The sequence below is a fragment of the Anarhichas minor genome, unplaced genomic scaffold (assembly GCF_050575085.1).
Source record: "Anarhichas minor isolate MPS153535 unplaced genomic scaffold, ASM5057508v1 ptg000025l, whole genome shotgun sequence".
NCBI classification, from domain to species: Eukaryota; Metazoa; Chordata; class Actinopteri; order Perciformes; family Anarhichadidae; genus Anarhichas; species Anarhichas minor.
In genome coordinates this window covers 1951217-1972902 of record NW_027466471.1, presented here as the reverse complement: position 1 = coordinate 1972902, position 21686 = coordinate 1951217, and the positions used below count along the sequence as shown (strand labels likewise).

General features: G+C 42.6%; 2 protein-coding genes and 1 long non-coding RNA gene across 4 annotated transcripts; 1 reads left to right on the top strand and 2 right to left on the bottom strand.

Moving 5' to 3' along the window:
• Window positions 1-509: 509 nt before the first annotated feature.
• On the bottom strand, window positions 510-3998 carry LOC142957492 (uncharacterized). Its single transcript, XR_012956140.1, has 2 exons — window positions 3719-3998; window positions 510-2027 (listed from the first exon to the last, which is right to left on the bottom strand). It is a non-coding gene; the product is annotated as an uncharacterized LOC142957492 (long non-coding RNA).
• LOC142957490 (E3 ubiquitin-protein ligase DTX3L) lies at window positions 3608-19301 on the top strand. 2 transcript variants are annotated; one of them, XM_076099367.1, is made up of 4 exons: window positions 3608-3703; window positions 5231-6244; window positions 8300-8517; window positions 8594-19301. In XM_076099367.1, exons 1-4 carry the CDS (start codon window positions 3695-3697, stop codon window positions 8661-8663), a joined length of 1311 nt encoding a protein of 436 aa, XP_075955482.1. In that variant the 5' UTR covers window positions 3608-3694; the 3' UTR covers window positions 8664-19301. The 2 variants fall into 2 exon arrangements, with proteins under 2 accessions (XP_075955482.1, XP_075955481.1); XM_076099366.1 differs by having other exon boundaries at window positions 5231-6256.
• golph3a (golgi phosphoprotein 3a) lies at window positions 14630-21091 on the bottom strand. Its single transcript, XM_076099369.1, has 4 exons — window positions 20666-21091; window positions 18797-18928; window positions 17935-18049; window positions 14630-17346 (listed from the first exon to the last, which is right to left on the bottom strand). The coding sequence occupies exons 1-4, from the start codon at window positions 20873-20875 to the stop codon at window positions 16922-16924; spliced, it is 882 nt and encodes a 293-aa protein (XP_075955484.1). The 5' UTR covers window positions 20876-21091; the 3' UTR covers window positions 14630-16921.
• Between the last annotated feature and the right edge of the window lie 595 nt (window positions 21092-21686).

Sequence of the window (21686 nt, the reverse complement as noted above, 5' to 3'; positions counted from 1 at the left end):
ATGGACGGCGGATGGGTTGAATTAGCAGGAGCTGCAGATAAGGAGGAAGGATGGAAGTAGTGAATAATGAATCAATACTGTATACGTCATTTGGAGCTGAGAGAGCTGAGAGAGCACGGGCCAGAAGAGCCTGACAAACAACAGGATTTACTGTGTTCACTGTGACAAATGCACACAAATGAATACCACAATAATGATCGGGGCATTATCTCTCATTATTGACATTAGAGGCTAAAGTACTTCAAATGATCAGGTAAAATATTTTTTGTCTCAAATAGTCAAATGCTATTTGCGTTTTACTATCAAAAAATGTATAAATAAATAAAAACGATTGAGTATATCAAACACTGGGCAAGTTAAATAAGTAACTTATTTATTTATACATAAAAGAACACATATCTTCCACAACTGTGAGACCATCCAACTCTTCAACAATAATACTTAATCCTTATTAGAATTAAGAACTTGATTTTTTACTCAGAAAGTAAGGACATTTCTTTTAAACTTGATGATTGTGATTTATTTATTTTACAACAGAACATCACTGTAGCTGTCATCTTCAACAAACAATGTGACCAGAAGCAGCCCGGACACGTACACGGGGCTTCCATCGCAAGCGGCTTGACCTTGAGATCAGAGGATGATGACGCGTGTGACAGGCGGCTCTGACACCGTGTCACAACCACCGGCGGGGCTGCACGCGGCTCGCGTGAAGGCCGGTATAGCTCCGCTCTACGATTCAGCCCGCATCCAACGGCCTGCTTTTTAAGTTCACGTTCGATTCAATTAAATTAAATGACTCCCCCCCACCCTCCTCTCTCTCTTTCTCCTAAGGTGCTCCTGAAATTCGTGTGAAAAATGCGTCACGCGCTGATCTCTCTCGTGCTATCCATGACGCTTTGGAGGCGTTATTTTTGCTTCCGTCTGATTTGTGTTATCAGATTAGAAACTGGATTTAATCTCCTGCCTTTTTTTTCAATATTACTAATGTACACTCTATTGGCTGAATTTGACAGATGTCTAAACCTCGTCCATTCCGACCCACGTGATATACTTCCACTGCTGATATTATCTAAAAAAAAAACAGGTCGATGCACGAGGAGGGCGATGAATTCGGGTCACAGCCTACTTTTGTCTTTGCTCCGTTAATATCTGAAGCGCCACGTCACAATACAGAAATCTATTTCACTCTAAAGCTTGCGAAAAATATTTTTTTTTTCAAATACAATCGAACACTATTCATTTATCTTAATCCTATTGTATGATTTGTTGTTGATGTTTTTTTTCAATTGCAAAGCTTTTTTAATTCAGCTTTTTAAAGATACATAATTGACACAATAATATGACACTCATTTGCTGCACTAATTAATTCCCTTATCCGTAATAATTAACCATAAAATAAACTAACAAAACATATATATAGATTTAAATAAATACAAAATATATAACACATTTGTAATATATAGGTATGGGCCTAAATAGACTTATTTGTGGTATGGAGAAACGGGAAATTAACTTTAAATTTCACATAACAATCCACGCACTATAGCTACGGACTGCGTTCAAACACAACTCGGCCAATAGTGTTTAAAAAATAAAATCCACACAGCACAGATAAACAAAGAGTCACATTTCAACATGTCTAAAGCGTCAATTCTGGATCCAACCGTCTGTAAACGCCCGTGTGAGTGCGGTCCTCTGTCCGTACGTACTGTGCTGGGACCGGGACGCCCGAGAGTCTGTATCGGCTGATGAGAGTGTCGCCGGCGGCGGAGAGACCGCAGCAGGACAGCCCGCCCTTTTCACGAGCGACCCAGCCAGCTCCCCTCTGTATGTTCTGCCAGCCGAGAGTCGGAAATGAACGAAAGGACGTCGCGTGATGAATAACATCAACAGAGAAGGTAGAGAAAAAACCCCCACAGCTGTTGGTGTGTCGGGACCGGACGGTCACATGGCGGCTGAGCTCTGCTGACAGCACGAAGTCCGTGCGTGGAGCTGCGCTGACACCTGCTGGACAAACACCGGTACTGCAAACAGAGAGCGGATACAGAAGCCGTGAATTTCTTCCCGGCGTCTGAATTTAAATGTCAATATTTCTGAAACAACATTGTGATTATGATTCTACTTAAATCTATAAAGGTTAAATTGTTTCAATGCCTGTAGCTGGGATAAAATAAAATAGGAGATGTAAGGGGACTGTTTGTATTTATGTTATGTCTACATTATACAAGAAGGCTATTTTGATCTATTGCTGAAGTAAAAACAGTAATACAGTTTCAAAACTTTATGTGTAAAAACTTTATTACAAGTTACGGTCCTGCGTTCATCATTTTAATAGATCATAGATATCACCATGAAACTTCCCCAGTCGATTACTTACATTAAGACAATCATTTTTGGGGTTGCAAGTTTTATGAAAATGTTTGTTTTAATATGCTGATGTGCATACGTTTTATTTGGTCGACATTTTAGAGTCAACGTTTAAAAAAAACAACGGAATTTTGGATATCTCTTCATATCACTCCATGAATCAGAAAACACCTATAAAATAATCAATTTTCTCTACATCTTGTGTTATGCATTCTTTTTATTTTATCTCATCTTATTTTTCTATTTTTTTTAGATTTACAATCTTTCCCCCCCCGTGTTTTCATGTCCAGCACTTTGAGCTGCATTTCATGGATGCTTCACAAATGAAGTTTATTATGATGACTTGTTTTTTAAGACACAAACAATGGTACTTGTGGCACAATTACTGAGAGCAGTAACTCGTGTCGACTATCTATATGCTGAACCATAAACACAGTATCTGATACACTAAGTCTGAAATTCTAAAACACACTTTTAATATCTACATTCGACATGTCATTCAAAACTAAAGAACCCAGAATGCACCTGTGAAAACACCTGTGACCAATTAGATCACTTAGAAATTAGAGCTTGAACACTATCAATAGGATTGAGGTTGGCTCTTTGGTGTGCACAACAATGGAGGACAATTTTGTAGAGAGTTATTTAAAGTAACTGCAGATACTGTTCTAAGTATTGAGAATAAACACGCTGCACGTGTGTTCGTAGTCTTTATTTACAGCATGCTGAGATTAAAAATGCCAGAGCCTCTAGAGAAAAGTATTTTATACTCAGTACTACAGTGTACTACAGTGTGCAGCTGCATATAGAAGTGACTATTTATTTGGTGTTTGCATGTAAAGTTGTGATGCCAAAACACCATTTTTAAAAGTGTTAGTATAGTTTTGAATAAAGTGTTTGCTTTTGCTAGATATATTTAGATTATTTTGTTCTAGAAATTGCAAAAGAACAAAAATAAATCTTATGGCACATATGCATGTGTTAAAAAAAATTCCAAATGCAGGCAATTGTCAAATGAACGTAGCGCAGTGAAGAGCACATTTCCCTCTGAGATGTAGTGTAAAAGTATGTATGTAAGTATAAGGTAAGTGTGTAAATATACTCATTCATCCACTGTGAAGAACGCACGTGTGTGGCTTTGTGATAATATCCTGCAACTGACTTCTTTGTTAGTAGTTCTTATGTCGGGGTGTTATGTACTCGGTCACCGGCAGGGGTCGCTGCAACACAACAAACAAGCTGACCCTGAAAGCGAAAGCGAAAAGCAGCCGAGTCACCAGTGTGTACGGAGAGTGTTGCCACAGTGTCAGGAGAACCCTGCAGCATGGAGGAGGTAGGTCCCACATACCCTGGCTCACACTAACAATAGACCCGCGTAAGCAGGCTAAAGGACGACAAGAGCAGAAACAGGTTCCATAGCGGACGTCAGTCGGAGAAGTTTTGCTTTTAGGTTTCACCCATCTGATAGTTAGTTGTTGTTGTTGTTATTGTCGTGGTAGTTTGTTTTTTCTTTCTGAAAAATATCCACAATATTGCTGCGAATCGACCGTTCTCCTTTTGACTCAGTCGCTAAAGCAAACTACTACGACACCTTTTGTTTTCTACGGGGAGAAAGTGCTGCAAGTATGCCGGAAAATCACGAAGTGAGATTTCCGGTTTTTGGCGTCTGACTTTCAAAATAAAAGGTCCTCATGTTTAAACATGAGGGCCACAGCTCATACTGTAAACTTCTGCATATTTGAGTATGCGCTCTGTGAATAGAATGTCCTGTTGTTATTAATTATAATAAGAGTAGTCTGTCGGCTATCAGAGTAGGCCTACTTCTCAGGTTTTTAGACTTTTTTATGTTTTGATGGTTGTTTGATGGAAGATTCTTGATGGTAAAATTAGGACTTCTTATGATGACAAGACCCACCTGAACCCAGCAATTATGCTCCAAGACACGAATTACACACACTTCAATGCTATGACAAAAAAAAAAACGAGAAAAAAATCTGGTAACTCTGGCTTTTGCAGGACTGTAATGAGCCTGTCCAATCATTTCATTCAGCATTAGGCATAAACTATTAGATTTGTTTCATAATTTAATGACTATTCATAAATGATGACCTATCCCTAATCAGAACATCTGTTTACGAGCTTGTGATAGTGAAGTGTTTCTTTAATGTCTGTGCACTCTTCTGCTTTATAACAGAGTGCTGTAGGGATGATGTGTTTCTGTAGGCCAACCAGGAAGTTAGCATCACACTGGTTCCCAAAGGTGGTAAACATAAATTAATGATACGTACCTTGTTTATTTAGCAAGATAATCTTGACAAATGAATTCCACTTTTATGATTTTTGAAGCGTGAATGCAATTGGCAGACGTAAAAAGCTAATGTTAAGCTACAACTAAACTACACCACACTTGAGCGCGGGTATACACACCGAGGCTGTGTGGACGGACTAATCGGCGTGATGACGTTTTGTAGTCTCATTTAGCCACTTGCTAGCAACGTCTTTTTTTTAAAGAAGCTTAAAAGCTTCAAAATTCACCAGAGGAGTATTTACTGACGAAGTTGTGGAACAAAACGGTAAAATCTGTTCAAATTTTGTTACCACAAACTTTAACTTAGGCATTTAAAAAAAACATTAACTTCCAGACGAGGGAACCAGAAGTAAAAAAACGCTTACTCATTTCCTGGTTTTAAGACTTATTCCTGCAGCACTCTATAGGTCTATGAAACAAATGTTGAAATAAAGCTCTGATCCAGACGGTTTGACTGGTGCTTGGGTAATCGTTTGAACCCTAGAAATAGCATTTTAGCATGTAGCATTTAGATGGCTAATAACTAACTCCAGCTGTCATGTCTCGTTGCAGTTCATCACAGGCATCACTGTCACCATTGATGAAACCTCTTTCAAAGACCCTGAGAGATTAGTGAAGATTCTTCAACTTTACTGTTCGGAGAAAAAAGCCTCCTACTACACGGTGAGAGGAACCTTTGAGGAGGTGGAGAACCTCTCGACCAGACTGTCAGAGGTGAGGGATCGCTCCGATCCTGTCACGCGTACACGGACTCGTTCGCAGGGTGAACGCGCTTCACCTCACGTCAAACCCGTGGATGTCTCCGTGGATGTGTCCGGGGTTGTCATGGTCTACATTCAGCAAAAACGTGCAGAACAACTTCGGAAAATTCAAGGTAGCAGCTTTGTCATCGAAACACAGCCTGAGCCCAGAACAGTGCACCACGACCCCAGTAGCACGGTACGGTTGACTTTCCGATCACACCATGCTTCCTCGACCCCTGTTCACTTCGTCAGGCAGCGGTTCGTCACATTCTACCAGAGAACTGCGTCCGACCTGCAGGTCGAATCCATTACGGCGAGTCCGCAACGTGACCACAAAGACATGCAGAAGAGATTTCCGCACCTCCTTTTTGAACCTGGTCGCAACGGAGGTAAAATGACAGTGACGGGGCCCTTCATGCATGTTGCTAAATTGAAAGAGTTCCTTTCACGAAATACGCCAAGTTTGAGCAAGAGTCCGGTGGACAGAGGTCCGGCGGACACTGCAAGTGGCAGGACCTTGGGTTCGTCATCTGCGCACGGCAAAGGCCCCAAAGAGGACCCCTGTCCAATCTGCATGGAGCCGATTGAAACCACAGAGAAAAAGACTCTGCGGTGCAAGCACTCGTTCTGCAAGAGCTGTCTGAAAAGAGCTTTCGACTACAAGCCCGTGTGCCCGACGTGCGGGGAGCTGTACGGCGCTTTGACAGGGACACAACCCGATGGAGGCGAAATGAAGGTCACCAAAAACATTTCATCTTTGCCGGGATATGAGAAATACGGAACATTAACGATCCATTATTACATTCCAAGTGGCATCCAAAAGGTAAGACTACAGGTACAACACTGAACAATTGAAAATTTCACAAAATTAGCTTAACTTGTGCAGTGTGAGTCAGCGAATGGAGTTGTCTCAGTTGGCATTGTCGAAGAATAGAACTTTGGTCACATGATAACAGGAGACCATTGTTGGACTGTCAGAGTATCTAGTCTTCAAGTCACTAAGAGTCGGTACTTGCCACCAAACACTCAACCCATTCAGATCTAAATTCAAATCTAAAACACTTTCAACTTTTCTAATGATACAGTCTGGGTTTGATTTTTCAGCAAAATTGTTAGAGTGAAGTAAAGGCATATGTTGACCAAAAACAACACACAAACCAGCAGCACTGCACACTGATGAAAATATGTATTTAATTTAATAATTGCGCTTTGTGTGTCATTTTAGTGTGTAAGCAATTGGAAAAAAGAAAAGTGTAAGACCAGACTGATCTCACACCACTGCTGTATCATGGGCCAATATCACCCGAGTACCTTAAACTAGAGGCTATTATGTTGTGGGCTCAACTGTAAAATGCACTCATAATGTTCTATCACAATTATTTTGACCACGATTAAAATCACAATAATTTGAATATGAAGTTTGTTTTGCCTGTATGCTCTCCAGTATATCACTCTTCTACTGTGGACTGCAGCCGCGACGTTCAGGAAAGCTCCCCAAAACATCTGGATCACCCCTGGTGGCCGGCCGTTAGTTAAAGAAGCATCAATTTCACAAGCGATCGTGTTCATTTAATTGTGGGAAGCCAAAATCATAATTAATATTCAATTTATCTGTACATCCGTATCATGTACTGTCGGCTAGATGTTGAGTCTTCTAACTCAGGTCTTTACGCATTTCTTCCGTCATGTAAACCTAACTAGCAATAAGGAGATAATGTCTGACGAGGTGTTCATTATCAGGAATAAATAAACAAGGGGGAGGCCACAACCATCTGACTCGCATCTGGGTGAACACTCAATGCTGATTGGCTGATTGGTGTCCATTCATTCCTGATAAAGGACACTTACCGAGCTACTGAAACTGTTTGAAATTAATACACTGGCTTCGCAGTTGTTTGTGAAAATCTTGATATTGATTTGTGGACAAAGACATGGCTGGATAGCTAGCCAGTCTTGCTGTTAAATATACTGTTGGATTAACTGATTGTCAACCGTACACAAGGCTATTGACTTTGAGTCCTGCTAGCATAACGTTGGCTTAATGCTAGCGTTGTGATAATCCAGATCTCGTGAAAATCTTGATACTGATTTGGGGGACAATGACATGGTTGGATAGCTGGAGGTTGTGAATCTTCACTGTCCTCACGATTCCGTTCGATTATGATTCACCTGTCGACTATTCAAACGCACGACAATTCTGGATGCATCTCAAGGCATTCTCAATTTTCTATAAAAACCTCTACTATCTAGTCCAAAATAAATGGACTGTTTCTCGTCCGTACACAATGTTATTGACTTCGGATCTTGGTAGCGTAACGTTAGGTCTCCAGGGCATAGCTGAGCCGATCTATGAGCTGAGCGGACGAGTAATATCTTGTACGGTATAACGAGATAATGCCAGACGAGATGTCCATTATCAGGAATTAATGGACGGTTCTGGCCTCCCCCGTTGTCCAATAATTCCTGATAATGGAACACCTCGTTGGGCAGTATCCGTTACCACAGAATGTATTTCTCTCACCGTTTGTTCTGGCATTGCCCAGCAGTAATCATTCAATTGTATGGGCTTTTTTATGGGTTTGAAATTCCAGTTTTCCACTCGTTTAGTTGTCTTCTTCCTCTAATCAGAAGTCCTTGCTTTTTGAAGAAGTAATTGTACGAGCACTAACGTGGCGCTGTGTGTGTATTAACCCCCCTCCTTTGGCTGGAATTAGCTTATTTCTGGCTTTTGTATGTGTGTGTGTGGGTCAATATTTCCTTTAATATATGTCCGTCAAAAAACTACTGCTTCCTAAGAACTGTGGACTCCCAGTCGCTGGAGGGCCCATAACAACATTTCCCAGCATTAAGCACAGAAACCTCTTCTGTCCGCCCGCAGGAGGAGCATCCCAGCCCCGGTCAGTCATACGAAGGTGCGTCCCGTACGGCCTATCTCCCAGACTCCTCAGAGGGCAGGAGGATCCTGGCGCTGCTGAGGCGGGCCTTTGATCAGAAACTCATCTTCACCGTTGGCCGGTCCACCACCAGCGGCAGGAACAACATGGTCACATGGAACGATATTCACCACAAAACGTCAACACATGGAGGACCAACTCAGTAAGGAGGAGTCTCATTTTATCAATGTTCATTATGACTAAGTAACTGAATTTCTGCTCTGTTTTCGTGTTCGCAGCTATGGATACCCAGATCCCGAGTATCTCAGCCGAGTTCAAGATGAACTGAAAGTCAAGGGAATTAAATGAGTCGCTTTAAGGTTTGTCAACACATAAATGTCGAGCTGAGAAGATCAATCTAAAAAAGAAAAACAGGAGGGATTATGGCACTGAGGACTACAAACCAGGAGGGATAATTCAAATCGTTTTGATGTACTGTTTAACGTAGTTGAATGTATTTTAATGTAAAGTTTAGTCATACTAACTCCAATCAGTCAACCATAGCTTCTGCCTATTTTTTTGTATTTTCTCTTCTGTCATTCTTCCTGTTGTGTTGTTGTGTATTTATTTTTGTTTTATTCATGTTTGAAATTATCGCGTCTATCTGCACGGTAGTGCCTTAAACCTGCATTCTCTCTAATGTCCACCAGGGGGCAACTCCTGATTGTATAGAAGTCTTTGAGAAAATGACTCTAAACATTGTAAACATGAGTTTATGGTCATAATCTCAAGTCTTCTTCAATACAGCATAATGCTCTTTAAGTAAATTATGTATCATTTACATTAAAGTAAACCATAAAGCAGGGTATGCTTTATGGGCGTGGCTACCTTCTGATTGGCAGGTCGCTACCAAGGCGTTGTCCGGTCTGGGAGTTGTCCTCAGTGGTGCCAGATTGGGCTGGTTTCTGCCTAATTCGGCGACTTTTGATCAAGTTGGGCTGGGCTTTGTCAATATTCGAAAAAAGCCATCATTTTATTTAAAAAAACATAAAATTCAGTAAATTTCGTTGTGTCCACTAACTCATATTGTTGATGACTCATTCAATTTCAGAAATATTTGATTGACATGAGTTGTATTAACGCATCTCAGGGATAAGGGAGGACCTATACTTACCTTGACGTCACCATCATTGACATTGGAGATTGTGTAATTGGTCGTCTAGCGGCACTCTTTGTGGGTTGCGATAGCCTATTTCATCTAACATTTTATCTTTGGTTATTTGATGCAGAGATGAAGTTTTGTTTGTTCGTGATGTGTTTTCTGTTGCGCATGTAATGGTTTCTGGTACGGTTGTGCTTTGGCTGTTTTTTATTGAATTGGGCGTGTTTTTAAGTTGTGATGAGGCTGGAAACTGCAGTGCGTTTTCGGTTTCTGAACGATGCAGGGGTGGGCCAAACCTTTTTGATTGTGGGCCCCATGCAGAAAAATGTAAGGAGCCACAGGCCAAACGATAGCGAATGCGTAGTTTTCAGCCAGTTACACTGCAAGAAAACCAGTAATTCTAGACCGAATTAATTTTCTATCAAAATAACTACACATCACTAAACAGTTTAACATTTTTCGTTAAGGTTGGTGGTGCCCACATATATTCCAAAAAGTATTTCTGTATCTGATGCTCTTAAATTCAAATACTTTTAAACTTTTATACAGTGCCCACTTTAAATATTATGTTGTGTGAATCGGTTAATAAGTCAAGTTAAAACAGGCAGAAATCGCCAAATATTGGTTTATGCGCATGGTCTAGTTAAAAAAATCACAATATAAATGTAAATATTAAAATGTAGCAAACAGAGCAGGCAGAAATGGTAAAATATCAGTTTCCTTGCAAAGAGGTTAAGACAGAGATAATTTCACTAAATTTAGTCGACATCTAGTGTCTAGACTGTGCAACATATTAAGTGATTTATTAGTCAAATATCCTCACGGACTTTGTGGGAGCGTGCGTCAAAGTATTTTAGTGTGGAGATTGGGCCAATGACTTGTCAAACCTGCATATTGGAATTGAAAGCTCCACCTTTCACTTTTAACTTAAAGTAGGGGAGAACGGGGTTGGTTGTCACATCCATTATATCTCGCCACCAGAGGGCGCTGTTTGCAAAATGTTAGTTTGGAAATTTCCGGAATTGGGATCAGAGCTCACGTGCATAGTCATCTCTGGAGTAAGACAGCTGAATTTGAGGTGAGAGGACTTTTTGTGTTTTTCATGTCAAATAGAAAATTTTCAGCTCCTCAGTATTTTTCTTCTAGGCTTTTAGACAATGGGTTTATAACAAAAAAATGTTTACCCTTAAAAAGGGTGAAGGGAAAGCTATAGTTTTGATTGTTGTTAGCTAGGTAACTAGTTGTTAGCCTTGATGCTAGCAAGAAATTCCAGTTGGGGTTGGTCGTCACATTCTCTTTGGGGTTGGTTGTCAACCAACCCCTATGTTGGCAAAATCATGCATGGTGAGATTACTATTACTTTCTCTCATTTTTATAAAGAAACATGGGTAGAAACTTTACTCGGAAGACGAAGAAGGGCCTCACTCCACCAGATGTCATGATGAGGGCAGTCAGGCAGGTGAAATTACATGACAAGTCCATATATTAAATGCCTCCGATATTTATTTGCAAACTGGCATACAGCTTTGCAGTGCACAACAATGTTGCTGTCCGCACAAACTGGTCAGAGAAGGAGATGGCAGGGGCAGACTGGTTCTCTGGGTTTCTGAAGAGACACCCATCGCTTTCCATAAGGACCCCGGAGGCCACTAGCCTAGCACGTGCCAGTGCATTTAATGAGCACAACGTGGGCCATTTCTTCACCAACTTGGAGGAGGTGATGGCTCGATACAAGTTTGAGCCCCAGTCGGTGTGGAATATGGATGAAACTCGTATCACCACTGTCCACAAGCCGAACAAGGTGGTAGCCAGGAGAGGCTACAAACAAGTCGGGTCTTTGACCTCTGCAGAGAGAGGAACCCTGGTAACACTCCTGTGCCATCTCCGCCACTGGGAATTTTTCATCTTCCCCGGGTGAACTTCCACGACCATTTTTTGCTTTCTGCCCCCACCGGAAGTGCAGGAGCGGCGAATCCTAGTGGGTGGATGAAGGAGGAGCATTTTGTTGAATTTCTTCAGCATTTTGTGTCCCATACAAGATGCAGCAGGGAGATGCCATGCCTCCTGCTCCTTGACAACCACAGCTCGCACTTGTCGGTGGATGGGCTGAAGTATGCCAAGGAGAATGGGGTTGTGCTGTTGTCCTTCCCTCCCCATTGCTCACACCGCTTGCAGCCCCTGGATGTGTCTGTCTATGGCCCGTTGAAGACGCAGGTCAACACCGCCTCCACTGCCTGGATGCTGAACAACGCTGGGAAAACCATGACTATCTATGACATCCCCAAAGTGGCGGCTACAACCTTCCCTCTTGCAGTTACCCCGGGCAACGTTCAAGCAGGATTCCGGGCAAGTGGAATATATCCCTTGAACCGAGAGGTATTCCCGGAGACGGCATTTGCGCCTGCTTCAACAACAGACCGACCAGAGCCCAGTGCACCCCAGCCTAGACCAGCTGCCAAGCCTAGTGGATCCCAGTGCACTCCACCCCAGCTGGAAAAGGCAGCCAGCAAGAAGAAGAAAATGAAGAGAAAGAGATAAGAGGAGGAGTCTTCATCCGTTGAAGATTGTTTCTATTTGGTTTGCATGGAAATATTCTCCCAAAGCCGTTCAGGGGAGGTATGGTAGAAGTGTTGCATGTGCAACCAGTAGGCACACAAGCTCTGCATAGTTGGAGTGCACAGGCCCTACATTTGCCATCACTGTGATTCAGATAGTGAATAGGTGTACCATAGTTATATAGGCTGGCCTAAAGATGTTTCCTGTTCGTGTTCCTTGCTTTTTGTGTTAAGATTTATGAAGTTATGTAGCCTACATGTTTTCATTTGCACAGCAAAAAAGAAACGATGTTTTTTTGTCCTGCAAGCTAAAGGCATTCAGATGAGATTTTGTCCCGAGTTTTGCTTTTTATGGTGCAGAGCGTTCAATATGCAGTCACGCGGTGTTCTCCGGCCCGTGGCATGTGTAATTGCAGTATACCGTGCACTGATGGTGTTTTTGGGTTAGGGTAAGGGTTAAGGGAGGAGGTTCGTGAGGCTTGTGATGAGCCGAGGCCCTGTGGTCCCCTGGTGACCGGCGGAGCTTGTGTTTTAATGTTCCTCTGTGCGGCGCGATCAGCAGATGCATCAGAGTGATGATGACGCGCTGAGTAGAACAAAACTGTGTTTAATGGGCTACAAGCCCGGTTGCTGTGCAGTGCTGCCACACAGCGGAAACGGGAGGTGGGGAGTGAGGGGAGCTGTGTGTGTAAGCTTGTGTGTTTGAGAGAGGTTAAAGGGGCAGTCCTCAGAGTTAGCTTCTCAAGATCAGTTTAATCCTCACGGAGAGTTCCATTCATGCATGTGAAATGGTTGGTTCTGTATTGAGGAAGCATACCTATTTGTCAACAATGCAATTAAACTTGTCACGATTAGGCTTTGCCTCCTCAGTCTCTGTATCTGTGGCTCCGCCCTGGTCTCCTCCCTGCTTCCTCCTGATTGCACTCATTCAACTCACCTGCCCAGTCCACACAGCTGCCTTCAATCCACTCATCACCGAACAGTATATCTACCCCAGTTCTACATCCACTCTCGGCCAGATCATTTTAGTTCTGCCTTCTTTTTAAGATTTTTCCCATTAAAATAACATTGTGACAACCAACCCCGTGATGGAGTTGGTTGTCACACTGTGTCAGAGTGTCTTGATAGTTAATTACCTCTTTGTTACAATAAGTTGGAAAATGAGAGGGTACACATCTCAAGCCAACACCGTAAGCTTCAATTTAATGTAGGAATGACTATTGAAAGATGTTTTGATGATGAGCAATTCACGCTAGAGTAGAAAGTGTGACAACCAACCCCGTTCGCGATACACTTTTAATGTAGGACTTTCACTGTGCAGTACTGCCGTAGTAATGGTTTCACTTTTAATGTTTACTTCAAAAGAAAGTTTTGAGTGCTGTTATAAAAGCTGCTAATCTGCTAACTTTAATACGTTTCCATGCGAGAAAGTAACTCCCAAAAAAAATCCCCAATATGTGGTCAGTTTATCTAAATAACGGCCGTTTGGAAATGTGAATGCCGCTACGGTTTTAAGCTTAATCGTTAATTTAAAAGGCAATATGCAGGACATACTGTTGAGTTTGTAGAATCCAGTAGTGTGAGATTTTGAACACTTTCGAAATCAGACGGGCTCTGCTGCATTATTTTGTCGGTTGCAATTTGTTTGGCAAAAATGTACACAATTTGAGTTGCAATGGCTGAGAGGCGTTGTTCCAGTCTGGTTGTTGACTACAGGGAATTGAGGAAAAGTTTGGTTGTAATAATATCCTGCATCCATGTAGCGTTAGCATGTCTATAGTGGAGATCCACCAATCGCTTTGGTGTTACGGAACCCCAAACGCTCCGGCCGGTGCTTGTTTTTTGGCTTGACTTATTTCACTTACTTAAATAAGATACAACTTAACTAAAATGTTTCTGACAACATTTGGGGCGAGAAATAGATCGGAGGTTTGCGAGCCTGCTGTCTTGCGATGGACGGACTTCGTTTGCATGAAGTTGACGTTTGAGTCGCGATAATGCAATTTTAGACACGGCGAATGGTCAGTCAACTTGCCGTTTGTATCCCATCGCATGCGTCTACAAATATTGTGGATCTCAACCTACAGACCGGGGAGCCCTGAAGCCCCGCCTCCACGACTGCCAAGCACACAAGGCTGTTTGCTTATTCAAAGTTCATTAATATCGAATGCGTCTCGTGTCCAAAGTGCACCGAACTCGACACTGCGCTCCCTCGGGTCCCCAGCAATACGGCTGCCAAGTGTGAAGTAAATTGGCTGAGCGGCTCTCAAGATGTGCGAAGGACACACAGACTGAGAGAGATTCCTTGATTTATAGTTAGATGGTGAATTTGTAGAGGTTTACTTTCATGAATTCAAATTTAGTCACTGGACTCAATGAGTTATAAAAACAAAAAAAGAAGCCAAATGTAAAAAATGAAGTTTTGAGTGGCAGTAAGGGCATCACACCACAGAGTGTGGCTCCTTTCAGGGTTGATTTGCATTTAACAGTGAATTTAATGTGTCCATCTGTTAAATATGTTGCCAGTGACACACACACACAGAGAGATTATGGTCTATGTAAAAATTCAGTCCTCAAAAAAGTCGTGTTCATGAGCTTCAAATAAAACTTAAAATCCGTTGTATAATTAGGCACTTCCAAGCTCTTGGTTTTTTATTTTCTAGGGTCAAAGAAAGTACACAGACTAGAGGTCCCTTTATTTAAGATAACATATATATATTCTCTCCAAATTTTGAGGTGGTATCTTCTGATGCATAAACCTCTCGGTCACCTCTTCTCTTCCTGATCACTCCCAGCCATTTTGCTACATACGTCACAAAGCAACGTCCTTCACAAGATCCATCAGGCGGAGTAGCAAACAGAACAGTTACAACAGATGTGAAAATAAGAGTCATAAAATAAGAGGCAATATGAAATTTAAGAGCAAGGTATGGTTCGTGGTGAAAAGGCTTTGATGAATGTTTAGTCCAACCAGCTGAACCATGAGAAGATTTTTGGAAAGCCGTCAAAATGTCCTTAGAATTTGTGCCTGATACAAACACACAAAGTATATACATCAACATCTGGAATGTGAGCCCATCTTTTTGATTCTTAGGATTAGACTTTTGTTGGATAGTCCATCAGATCGTTTTGAAGTTTAGTACCGTCTGTCTGCGCATCTTACTTATCGCGGTCTTATTTCAGCTCTGCATCCAAGACGTCACACAGACTGCTAGCTCCATTAAAGGGACAGTTCGGCGTGTTAAGGTGGAGGCGGGGCGATGTTCCGCTGTGGACGGGGGCAGCAAAGAAAATAAAAGCATTCCCTCAGTTTAAATGTTCACTATATTTACAATATTGTCGATGGGGAGCTGAACAGAAACTATTTTGAGATAAAATGCCCTTTTAGATCACATCCTCGGTCATATTGTGGACCTATTAAACAATATATGCAAAATAATTTACAAAAAATATATATCTAATTATCACTTTTTCGTCCTGTGAATTTTTTTTTAACAAAATACGTACTCTTATGTGAGCTAGCATCGACCACTCTCAACCAATAATAGCGTGAGATCCTCTGCAGCTCCGTATCGCAATGCAGTCCAGCTGGTCAACCATTTGACTCGAGGATTGGGTGTCGGCCTTAACAGCTTCCATGTTCCCTAAAACATGTCCGTTTGTGTCTGTTTAAGTACGGATAGTAGGTCATTCTTGTAAATGACTTAACATTCATGTTTGAGGGAGCTGTGCTGGCAGTATACGTGTGATCTGTTTAGTAGTGACTCAACACGTCCTGGACCTCCACCTGTACTGGATAGTTGGCGTTTTGTCCAGGCAGCAGACACGCAAACCCCCCCCCCCCCCCCCCCCCCCAACAGCTGAGGAGAAGATGCAAGTCGTTCTGCATTAACACCTGTGGATTACTTGGTTTGTAGTTATATTCACTCGGAATCAATTGGGTCTGCTTTCCCGAGTGTGTTTCTGCCACTCAAATATTTCAATTTTTATTCATCACCTCTGGTCAGTATCAGCGAACACAATCTAAAAGCTGTGTTAGCTGATGCGGAATCCCATAATTCACACACTGGTTTTATCAAGCAGATGACGCTGTTACCATTCAGACAAACACTGGAAACCTGAATGTAGCCTGCTTTATCTTTCTGATGAGACATGATCCAAGTCCTCCAGCGATATCAATGTTTCATTGTGAATAAAGAAACCACTGGCCGGAGGATATGGATCACACGTATTTATGACAGAGAGGTTCGTTAATATCTGGTGGTTTTTATTTTTCCTTCCATCGTTTTGCTATCAACCCCATCAATTCGAAGTTTGCAGAATTTGTATACTATTTTTTTACCCAAATGCCCTCAACGATTGCTCTCCATATTTTGGCTTTCCTTTTTTTTGTTTTCCCCAGAAATATTAGATGGAGCTAAGGTCTAACTAACTCATAGGTCACACAAGTCACCAGTCCATGTTCCCCCCATGGTCCCATTCATGTGCAGTCTTATCGTCCCAGCGACAAACGAGTGATCTTCCACGCAACTTTCAGGCCGGAGGAGATGGAACGCAGGGGGCGCCTCGTACCGAGAAGGTTCACTTCCAACCCAGGAGGCAGTCTAGAGACATGCAGGTCAGGTGAACCGGAAATTCTGTCCGTGTCCACCCCGAGATATACTGGCAACATGTCCAGAATGTACCCGATAGAAAATAAAAGAGGATATGAATCGCCCGCATGATTCATCAGGGAGGAAAAAGAAAATGACGGAGGGAGAGGGGTGAGAAAAGAGGGCGGCCCGTTCCAAAAGTCCAGGCAGGGGTTAACTGTAGTTCAGTCCCGTCACCATGTTGGGGGTCCGTGCTGAGATTCCCACCCCAAAGTACAATGCCACTTAGAATGCCGCAACTGCTCTTTGCCGGCAGCCTCATTTAGTGAAGGCGGCCACGACGGCCCACAGCAGCTCGTTGGCGTTGGCCTTCACGCTCTCGCCCTCTGGCTCCAGCTCCAGCAGCTGCCGCACTCTCTTCATGGCCAGGTCGTACTGGTCGTCCAGCAGCGGGGCGAAGGCGTTCTCCAGCACGTCGGAGGAGTGGGCCAGGAAGATGAGCGCGAGCAGCCGCTTGTCCATCCGCTGCGCGTCGTTCACCCACTTGTCCAGCACGGACTCCTGGACCCGCTTGATGAGCCGCTGCTTGATGTTGTTGTTGGTCAGCGGGTGCGTGGTCATGTCGAAGAGCAGGAAGTTCTGCTTCTCGGTGGTGAGGACGCCTTTCTCCACCAGGTTTTTGGCCAGTCGCTCGCGCACGTTCCGCAGCTGGTAATGAAGCTTCAGGGGGTTCCAGGTTTCTCCTAGAGACCAGGAGAATAAAACAGAAGACGGGATCTTTAGGGGGGAGATGGCAGTGTATGTCACATAGAAGTGGTGTACATCATCTGAAAGCTGGGAACCTGAGGATTCATTAGAGATGGAGCTCAAGGGGGTTCTTGCATGAGGCCTATTGTGTTTTGGTCGGGCGCCTGATACATTTTTGAAAACAACGTATAAGAGAACTTAGAACATTCCCCATGCTCAATTATGCCTGATAAGTATCAACTGCTCGAGAATTGATAAAAATGGTCAAAAGCCTTCCAAAACAAGACACCAAGACCTTGAGGAATACCATAACAAAAAAACTGCAGTGATTTTGTATCTTAAACTTTTGACATTTGGAGATCTCTGGAAGAAATGCATTTTTTGGCGAATGGATGACGCGCACTTCTGTTTGGGAAACTGATCAGAAGCTTTGTAGCGTTTATAAATTTAAGGTTGTTAATCATTCATCAGTCAAGCATTATTTTGTCACAAACGGGTTTGACTGTTGTCTCAAGTTAGGAATCACCACAAAGTCAGTCGACGTCGTTCCTTTACACGCACACAACCGAAGCAGCTGGACTCACCGCTGAGCAGTTCGATCCAGCTCTGGACCGTCTCCGGTGGCTGGGTGTCTTTGATGTGTTTCAGGGCTTCATCCAGGAGCACGTCGCCCGTTGGAGCGTCCGACTTACAAATTACCTGCGAATCAGTGAGACGACAGACGGTTACGGGGTGTAGTTACCAGAGGACATTTGGCTGAAATAACGCACTGAATTTGATTATTTATCTGATTAAATGTTCAGTCTATAAAACCTGTGAAGACGGTTTCCTCTGAGCCCAGAATGAAATCTTTAAATGTCTTGTTTTGTCCAACGAACAGCCCAAAACCCAAAAGATATTCAATTCACAACGACATCAAACTAAGAAAATCCTCCCATTGCAGAAGCTACAACCAAAGAAGGCGGGACGTGTTGTGCTTGAGAAACACACCTTTTACCATCAGGTGCTTGCAAGCTGTATAGTGGGCACTTTGCTTTCCGCATCTATCTGTGGGTGAACTGGGATATCATAAGACAATATGAAATATATTCAGTCCAATGATTGAATCAAAACTAACATGTAAGCATGTACTCCTTTGGCTCTGAGAGTAGAGTGGTGTAAACAGTAGTGTTAGCTGCTCTGGTGAGAGAGTGAGAAGGATTCCTATTTAATAAGATGCTGCTTAATGCTTAATAAACATGCCATGAGACCTATTACATGAAGTCATGGGAGCGCCATATTATAGAATAAATCTGTAAAAAATAAGAAAATAAATGTGGAAATATAAAGAGAAATAAATCAAATTTAAAAAAAAGAAGAGATGTGAAAAGGCAAGGGCAAAGACAATAAAAAGCACCAGCAGAACCCTTCATGTAGTGAAAGCGTAAGCAGAGACGTGTGTCCTACCTTCCTCGCCAGCAGACCTTTCCTCCTCATGCCACAAGCCTCCAGCTGAAGACGTCCTCGCAGGGCCAGCTCGATCAGCATGCAACCCCGCAACCCCGACGAAATGCAGTCGTTCCAGAACGAGGTGTAGCCCTACATCATGGAAACACGCGTCAGGATCCTGGTCTGTCAGAAGATTACCATGCAAATAACAACGGGCCAGAATGCACCGACAACAGGGCTCACTGGACCCAGACAGGGAGATACCGCCAGATAACGGATGTATGGCTGGAGCCTCAGATGAAGCACTTCATGGCTTAAGAAGTATGGCACCGAATCTGTACTCACTGGAATGTTATGACATTTCTTGTGTTGTTTGCTTTAACTTTTTTTTTCAATTTTTTTTTATGCTGCCGTCTTACAGGACTCCCTTGTAAAAGAGATTTTGAATCTCAAAGGGAAATATCCTGCTAAAACAAAGGTTGAATAACAAAATAAAAACAGCTAGCATAACATGTTGACAACATCACCTGTGTGTGTGTGTTCCCTTAAGGCATCCGACTACAGACCGAATATTAAATGGAAACAGACTACTACAGGTTAGAAGGCAAGTCATGGCTATTAGCAAAGGGCTTGGAAGGCTTCCTCTCTGATACTGCTCACAAACTGCTAATAGGTTAGAAATGACAACAGTTAGTGAGACATAATTAATAGTGCTTTGTACTCAAATCTGGAAGCAGTGCCTCAGTACCAGTGAGGCTATGTCTGGCTTGAGTTAAAGAAAAAAAAGTTAGCAACAGTTTCACAAATCTGTAAAGTACAGTCTGATGCAGTCAGCCTTGTACACGCAGACAGCAAAGCAACGCAAAGCAGCGTTGCTGTGCAAGCAGGAAATTAAACTTCAAATACAAGGAGTTCCAACTAAAGCTTTCACTGGTCTAGACCAGTTTGTAGTTGAAGAAGGGTGGAGACGTCGTGGTGTAGAATGCAGAAATGCTGGTTGAGTATACCGAGGTGTACATTGTTAAGATGTGCAGCGTCAGGTTCTCACTCTCGGCATTGGTTGGAAGACTAACATTGATCTAAAAAAAACTAACTGGCAACTTGCAGTTAACCTGTCACAGATTTGTTTTCAATGCTTATTTTCTCTCCATGATGTAGTTTTTGTATAGGTTTGGAAAGGAAATAAATTACCCACCTGTTGAAACGTCCAGACACACATGTGTACACACTATAACTATCACTTATCACATGCCTCCCCTTGGTTAGACACAGATCATCTCCATTCAAATGATAATAAAAGTAAATAACTGAGTGCACTAGTGATGATTCACCCCTCTATAATAGGATGTGCTCATTGGCACTGTAACCCTGTGTAGTTTACCGTTTAAATCAGTGATAAGGTCACATTACAGACTGACCCTATAGCAGCAGTCAGCAGATTAATAGTTCCACCTTGCGACATTCCTGTAAAAGTATACAAACAGAGGAGTAACCCAGCTGTTTGAAGATCAGTGCTCACTGTTAATCGTGTATCCTGTTAAGCTAAATCACTAGCGTACCAGTGGGAACAACCGTCTCCAGAAAGAGTCGCTGTCACAAGACAATATCCTATTCACGGTCCGCCGCTGTATTAAATGTTTCATATCGTTTCTCGACGGAACCGTGGTTGTACAAAAATACATTCACGTGCCAGGGCTGCAGCCCTGAGGCCCATTATTGTTGTTAGCTAGTGCTAGCGTGATAGCCAACAAGAATGCTAACGTCAATTAAACCTATGTGTGTTGGGGAAACACAGCTAACGTTAGCTTGGGTAACGTCCCCGTCGTCTAAAGCCAACATTTACCTATTGTTTTAGAACGCAGGAGACCAGAATGCATCTGCTATTACCTCTCGGTCCTTCAGTCCTAACAACAGCACCTCTTCCATCAAGGTGAGGCGTGTTTCTTTCGAGTCTCCGGTATCGTCATCGTCCTGCTCGTCTCCCCGCCGGGGCTCTTCGTCCTCCTCGCCCGGCGGACGGTCTTTGTCGGCGGCGCTGCGCGAGGCTTCGGTCCGCCTCTGCACGAGGCCCGAACTCCGCTGGACCAAGGAAGTCATGTCTGCCGGCAACTTAGCTCAACGACGACGAAAACAACGCGCCTCGGACTACGCTGCCCGAGATGTTGGACTCAATTACTGGCTGTCCACCATATAGCAGCTAGCTCGAGTGATTTGCGAATTGCCTACTGCGGCCTGAGTACCCTTGTCACTGGAGGACTGTTCCCCCTTCCTTGACTTCGTCAGCAGCAGTATACTGTCTATCTAATATGGCGCCGTGTGGTGAATGTGGTACCGAACTTATCCAGCAGGTAGAGGCCGAGATAACCCGACTGCTCGCAAACAGGATCCAAGTAACTTTAAGTTAGGTTTATCAGCTAATGTCATAAGCAAAGACACACCATTATACTTTCACTCTGCATCATGTCAACCATCCCATATGTGCAATATAACTTTATAATACTTTTTAAATTTCATTGACATTATCTCTCTCAATATTACTTTTATATTTTAGTTTCCATTTGGCACTGTTTTTTCCACTTTATTTATCTACCTTACTCTTATTGATATTGTGTTCTATTTAGCAATGCTGTCAGTATTATTTCTTTTACACTTAAAAACGGTTATTCTATTGTTCATATATGATTATATTGTTATTCTATTGTTGTTTTTTGCTAATATTCTGTTGTAATTTTTGTAAGATTTTGATGCAAATGTATATGTAAGATATAAAATCTGTAAGTCTAATATTGAGATGTAACAAACAGAACAGGCAAACAGAACCATAACCAAGAGGTTAAACTTCACTAAGTAGACATCTAGAGTTTTAAATTAAGATGTGCAATGTACTGCAGCAATTTATAAAAAATAT

What these genes read in the sequence shown, in the direction of transcription:
- LOC142957490 (XM_076099366.1), top strand. An exon ending in TCCAAAAGGTAAGACTACAG is followed by an intron (nt 6,257 to 8,299) that starts GTACAACACTGA and finishes GTCCGCCCGCAG; the next exon opens with GAGGAGCATCCCAGCCCCGG. An exon ending in ACACATGGAGGACCAACTCA is followed by an intron (nt 8,518 to 8,593) that starts GTAAGGAGGAGT and finishes TCGTGTTCGCAG; the next exon opens with CTATGGATACCCAGATCCCG.
- golph3a (XM_076099369.1), bottom strand. Translation starts at nt 20,875, where the DNA reads ATGACTTCCTTGGTCCAGCGGAGTTCGGGCCTCGTGCAGAGGCGGACC. An exon ending in TAGGACTGAAGGACCGAGAG is followed by an intron (nt 18,929 to 20,665) that starts GTAATAGCAGAT and finishes TCCATGATGTAG; the next exon opens with GGCTACACCTCGTTCTGGAA. An exon ending in CTGGATCGAACTGCTCAGCG is followed by an intron (nt 17,347 to 17,934) that starts GTGAGTCCAGCT and finishes CCTGGTCTCTAG; the next exon opens with GAGAAACCTGGAACCCCCTG.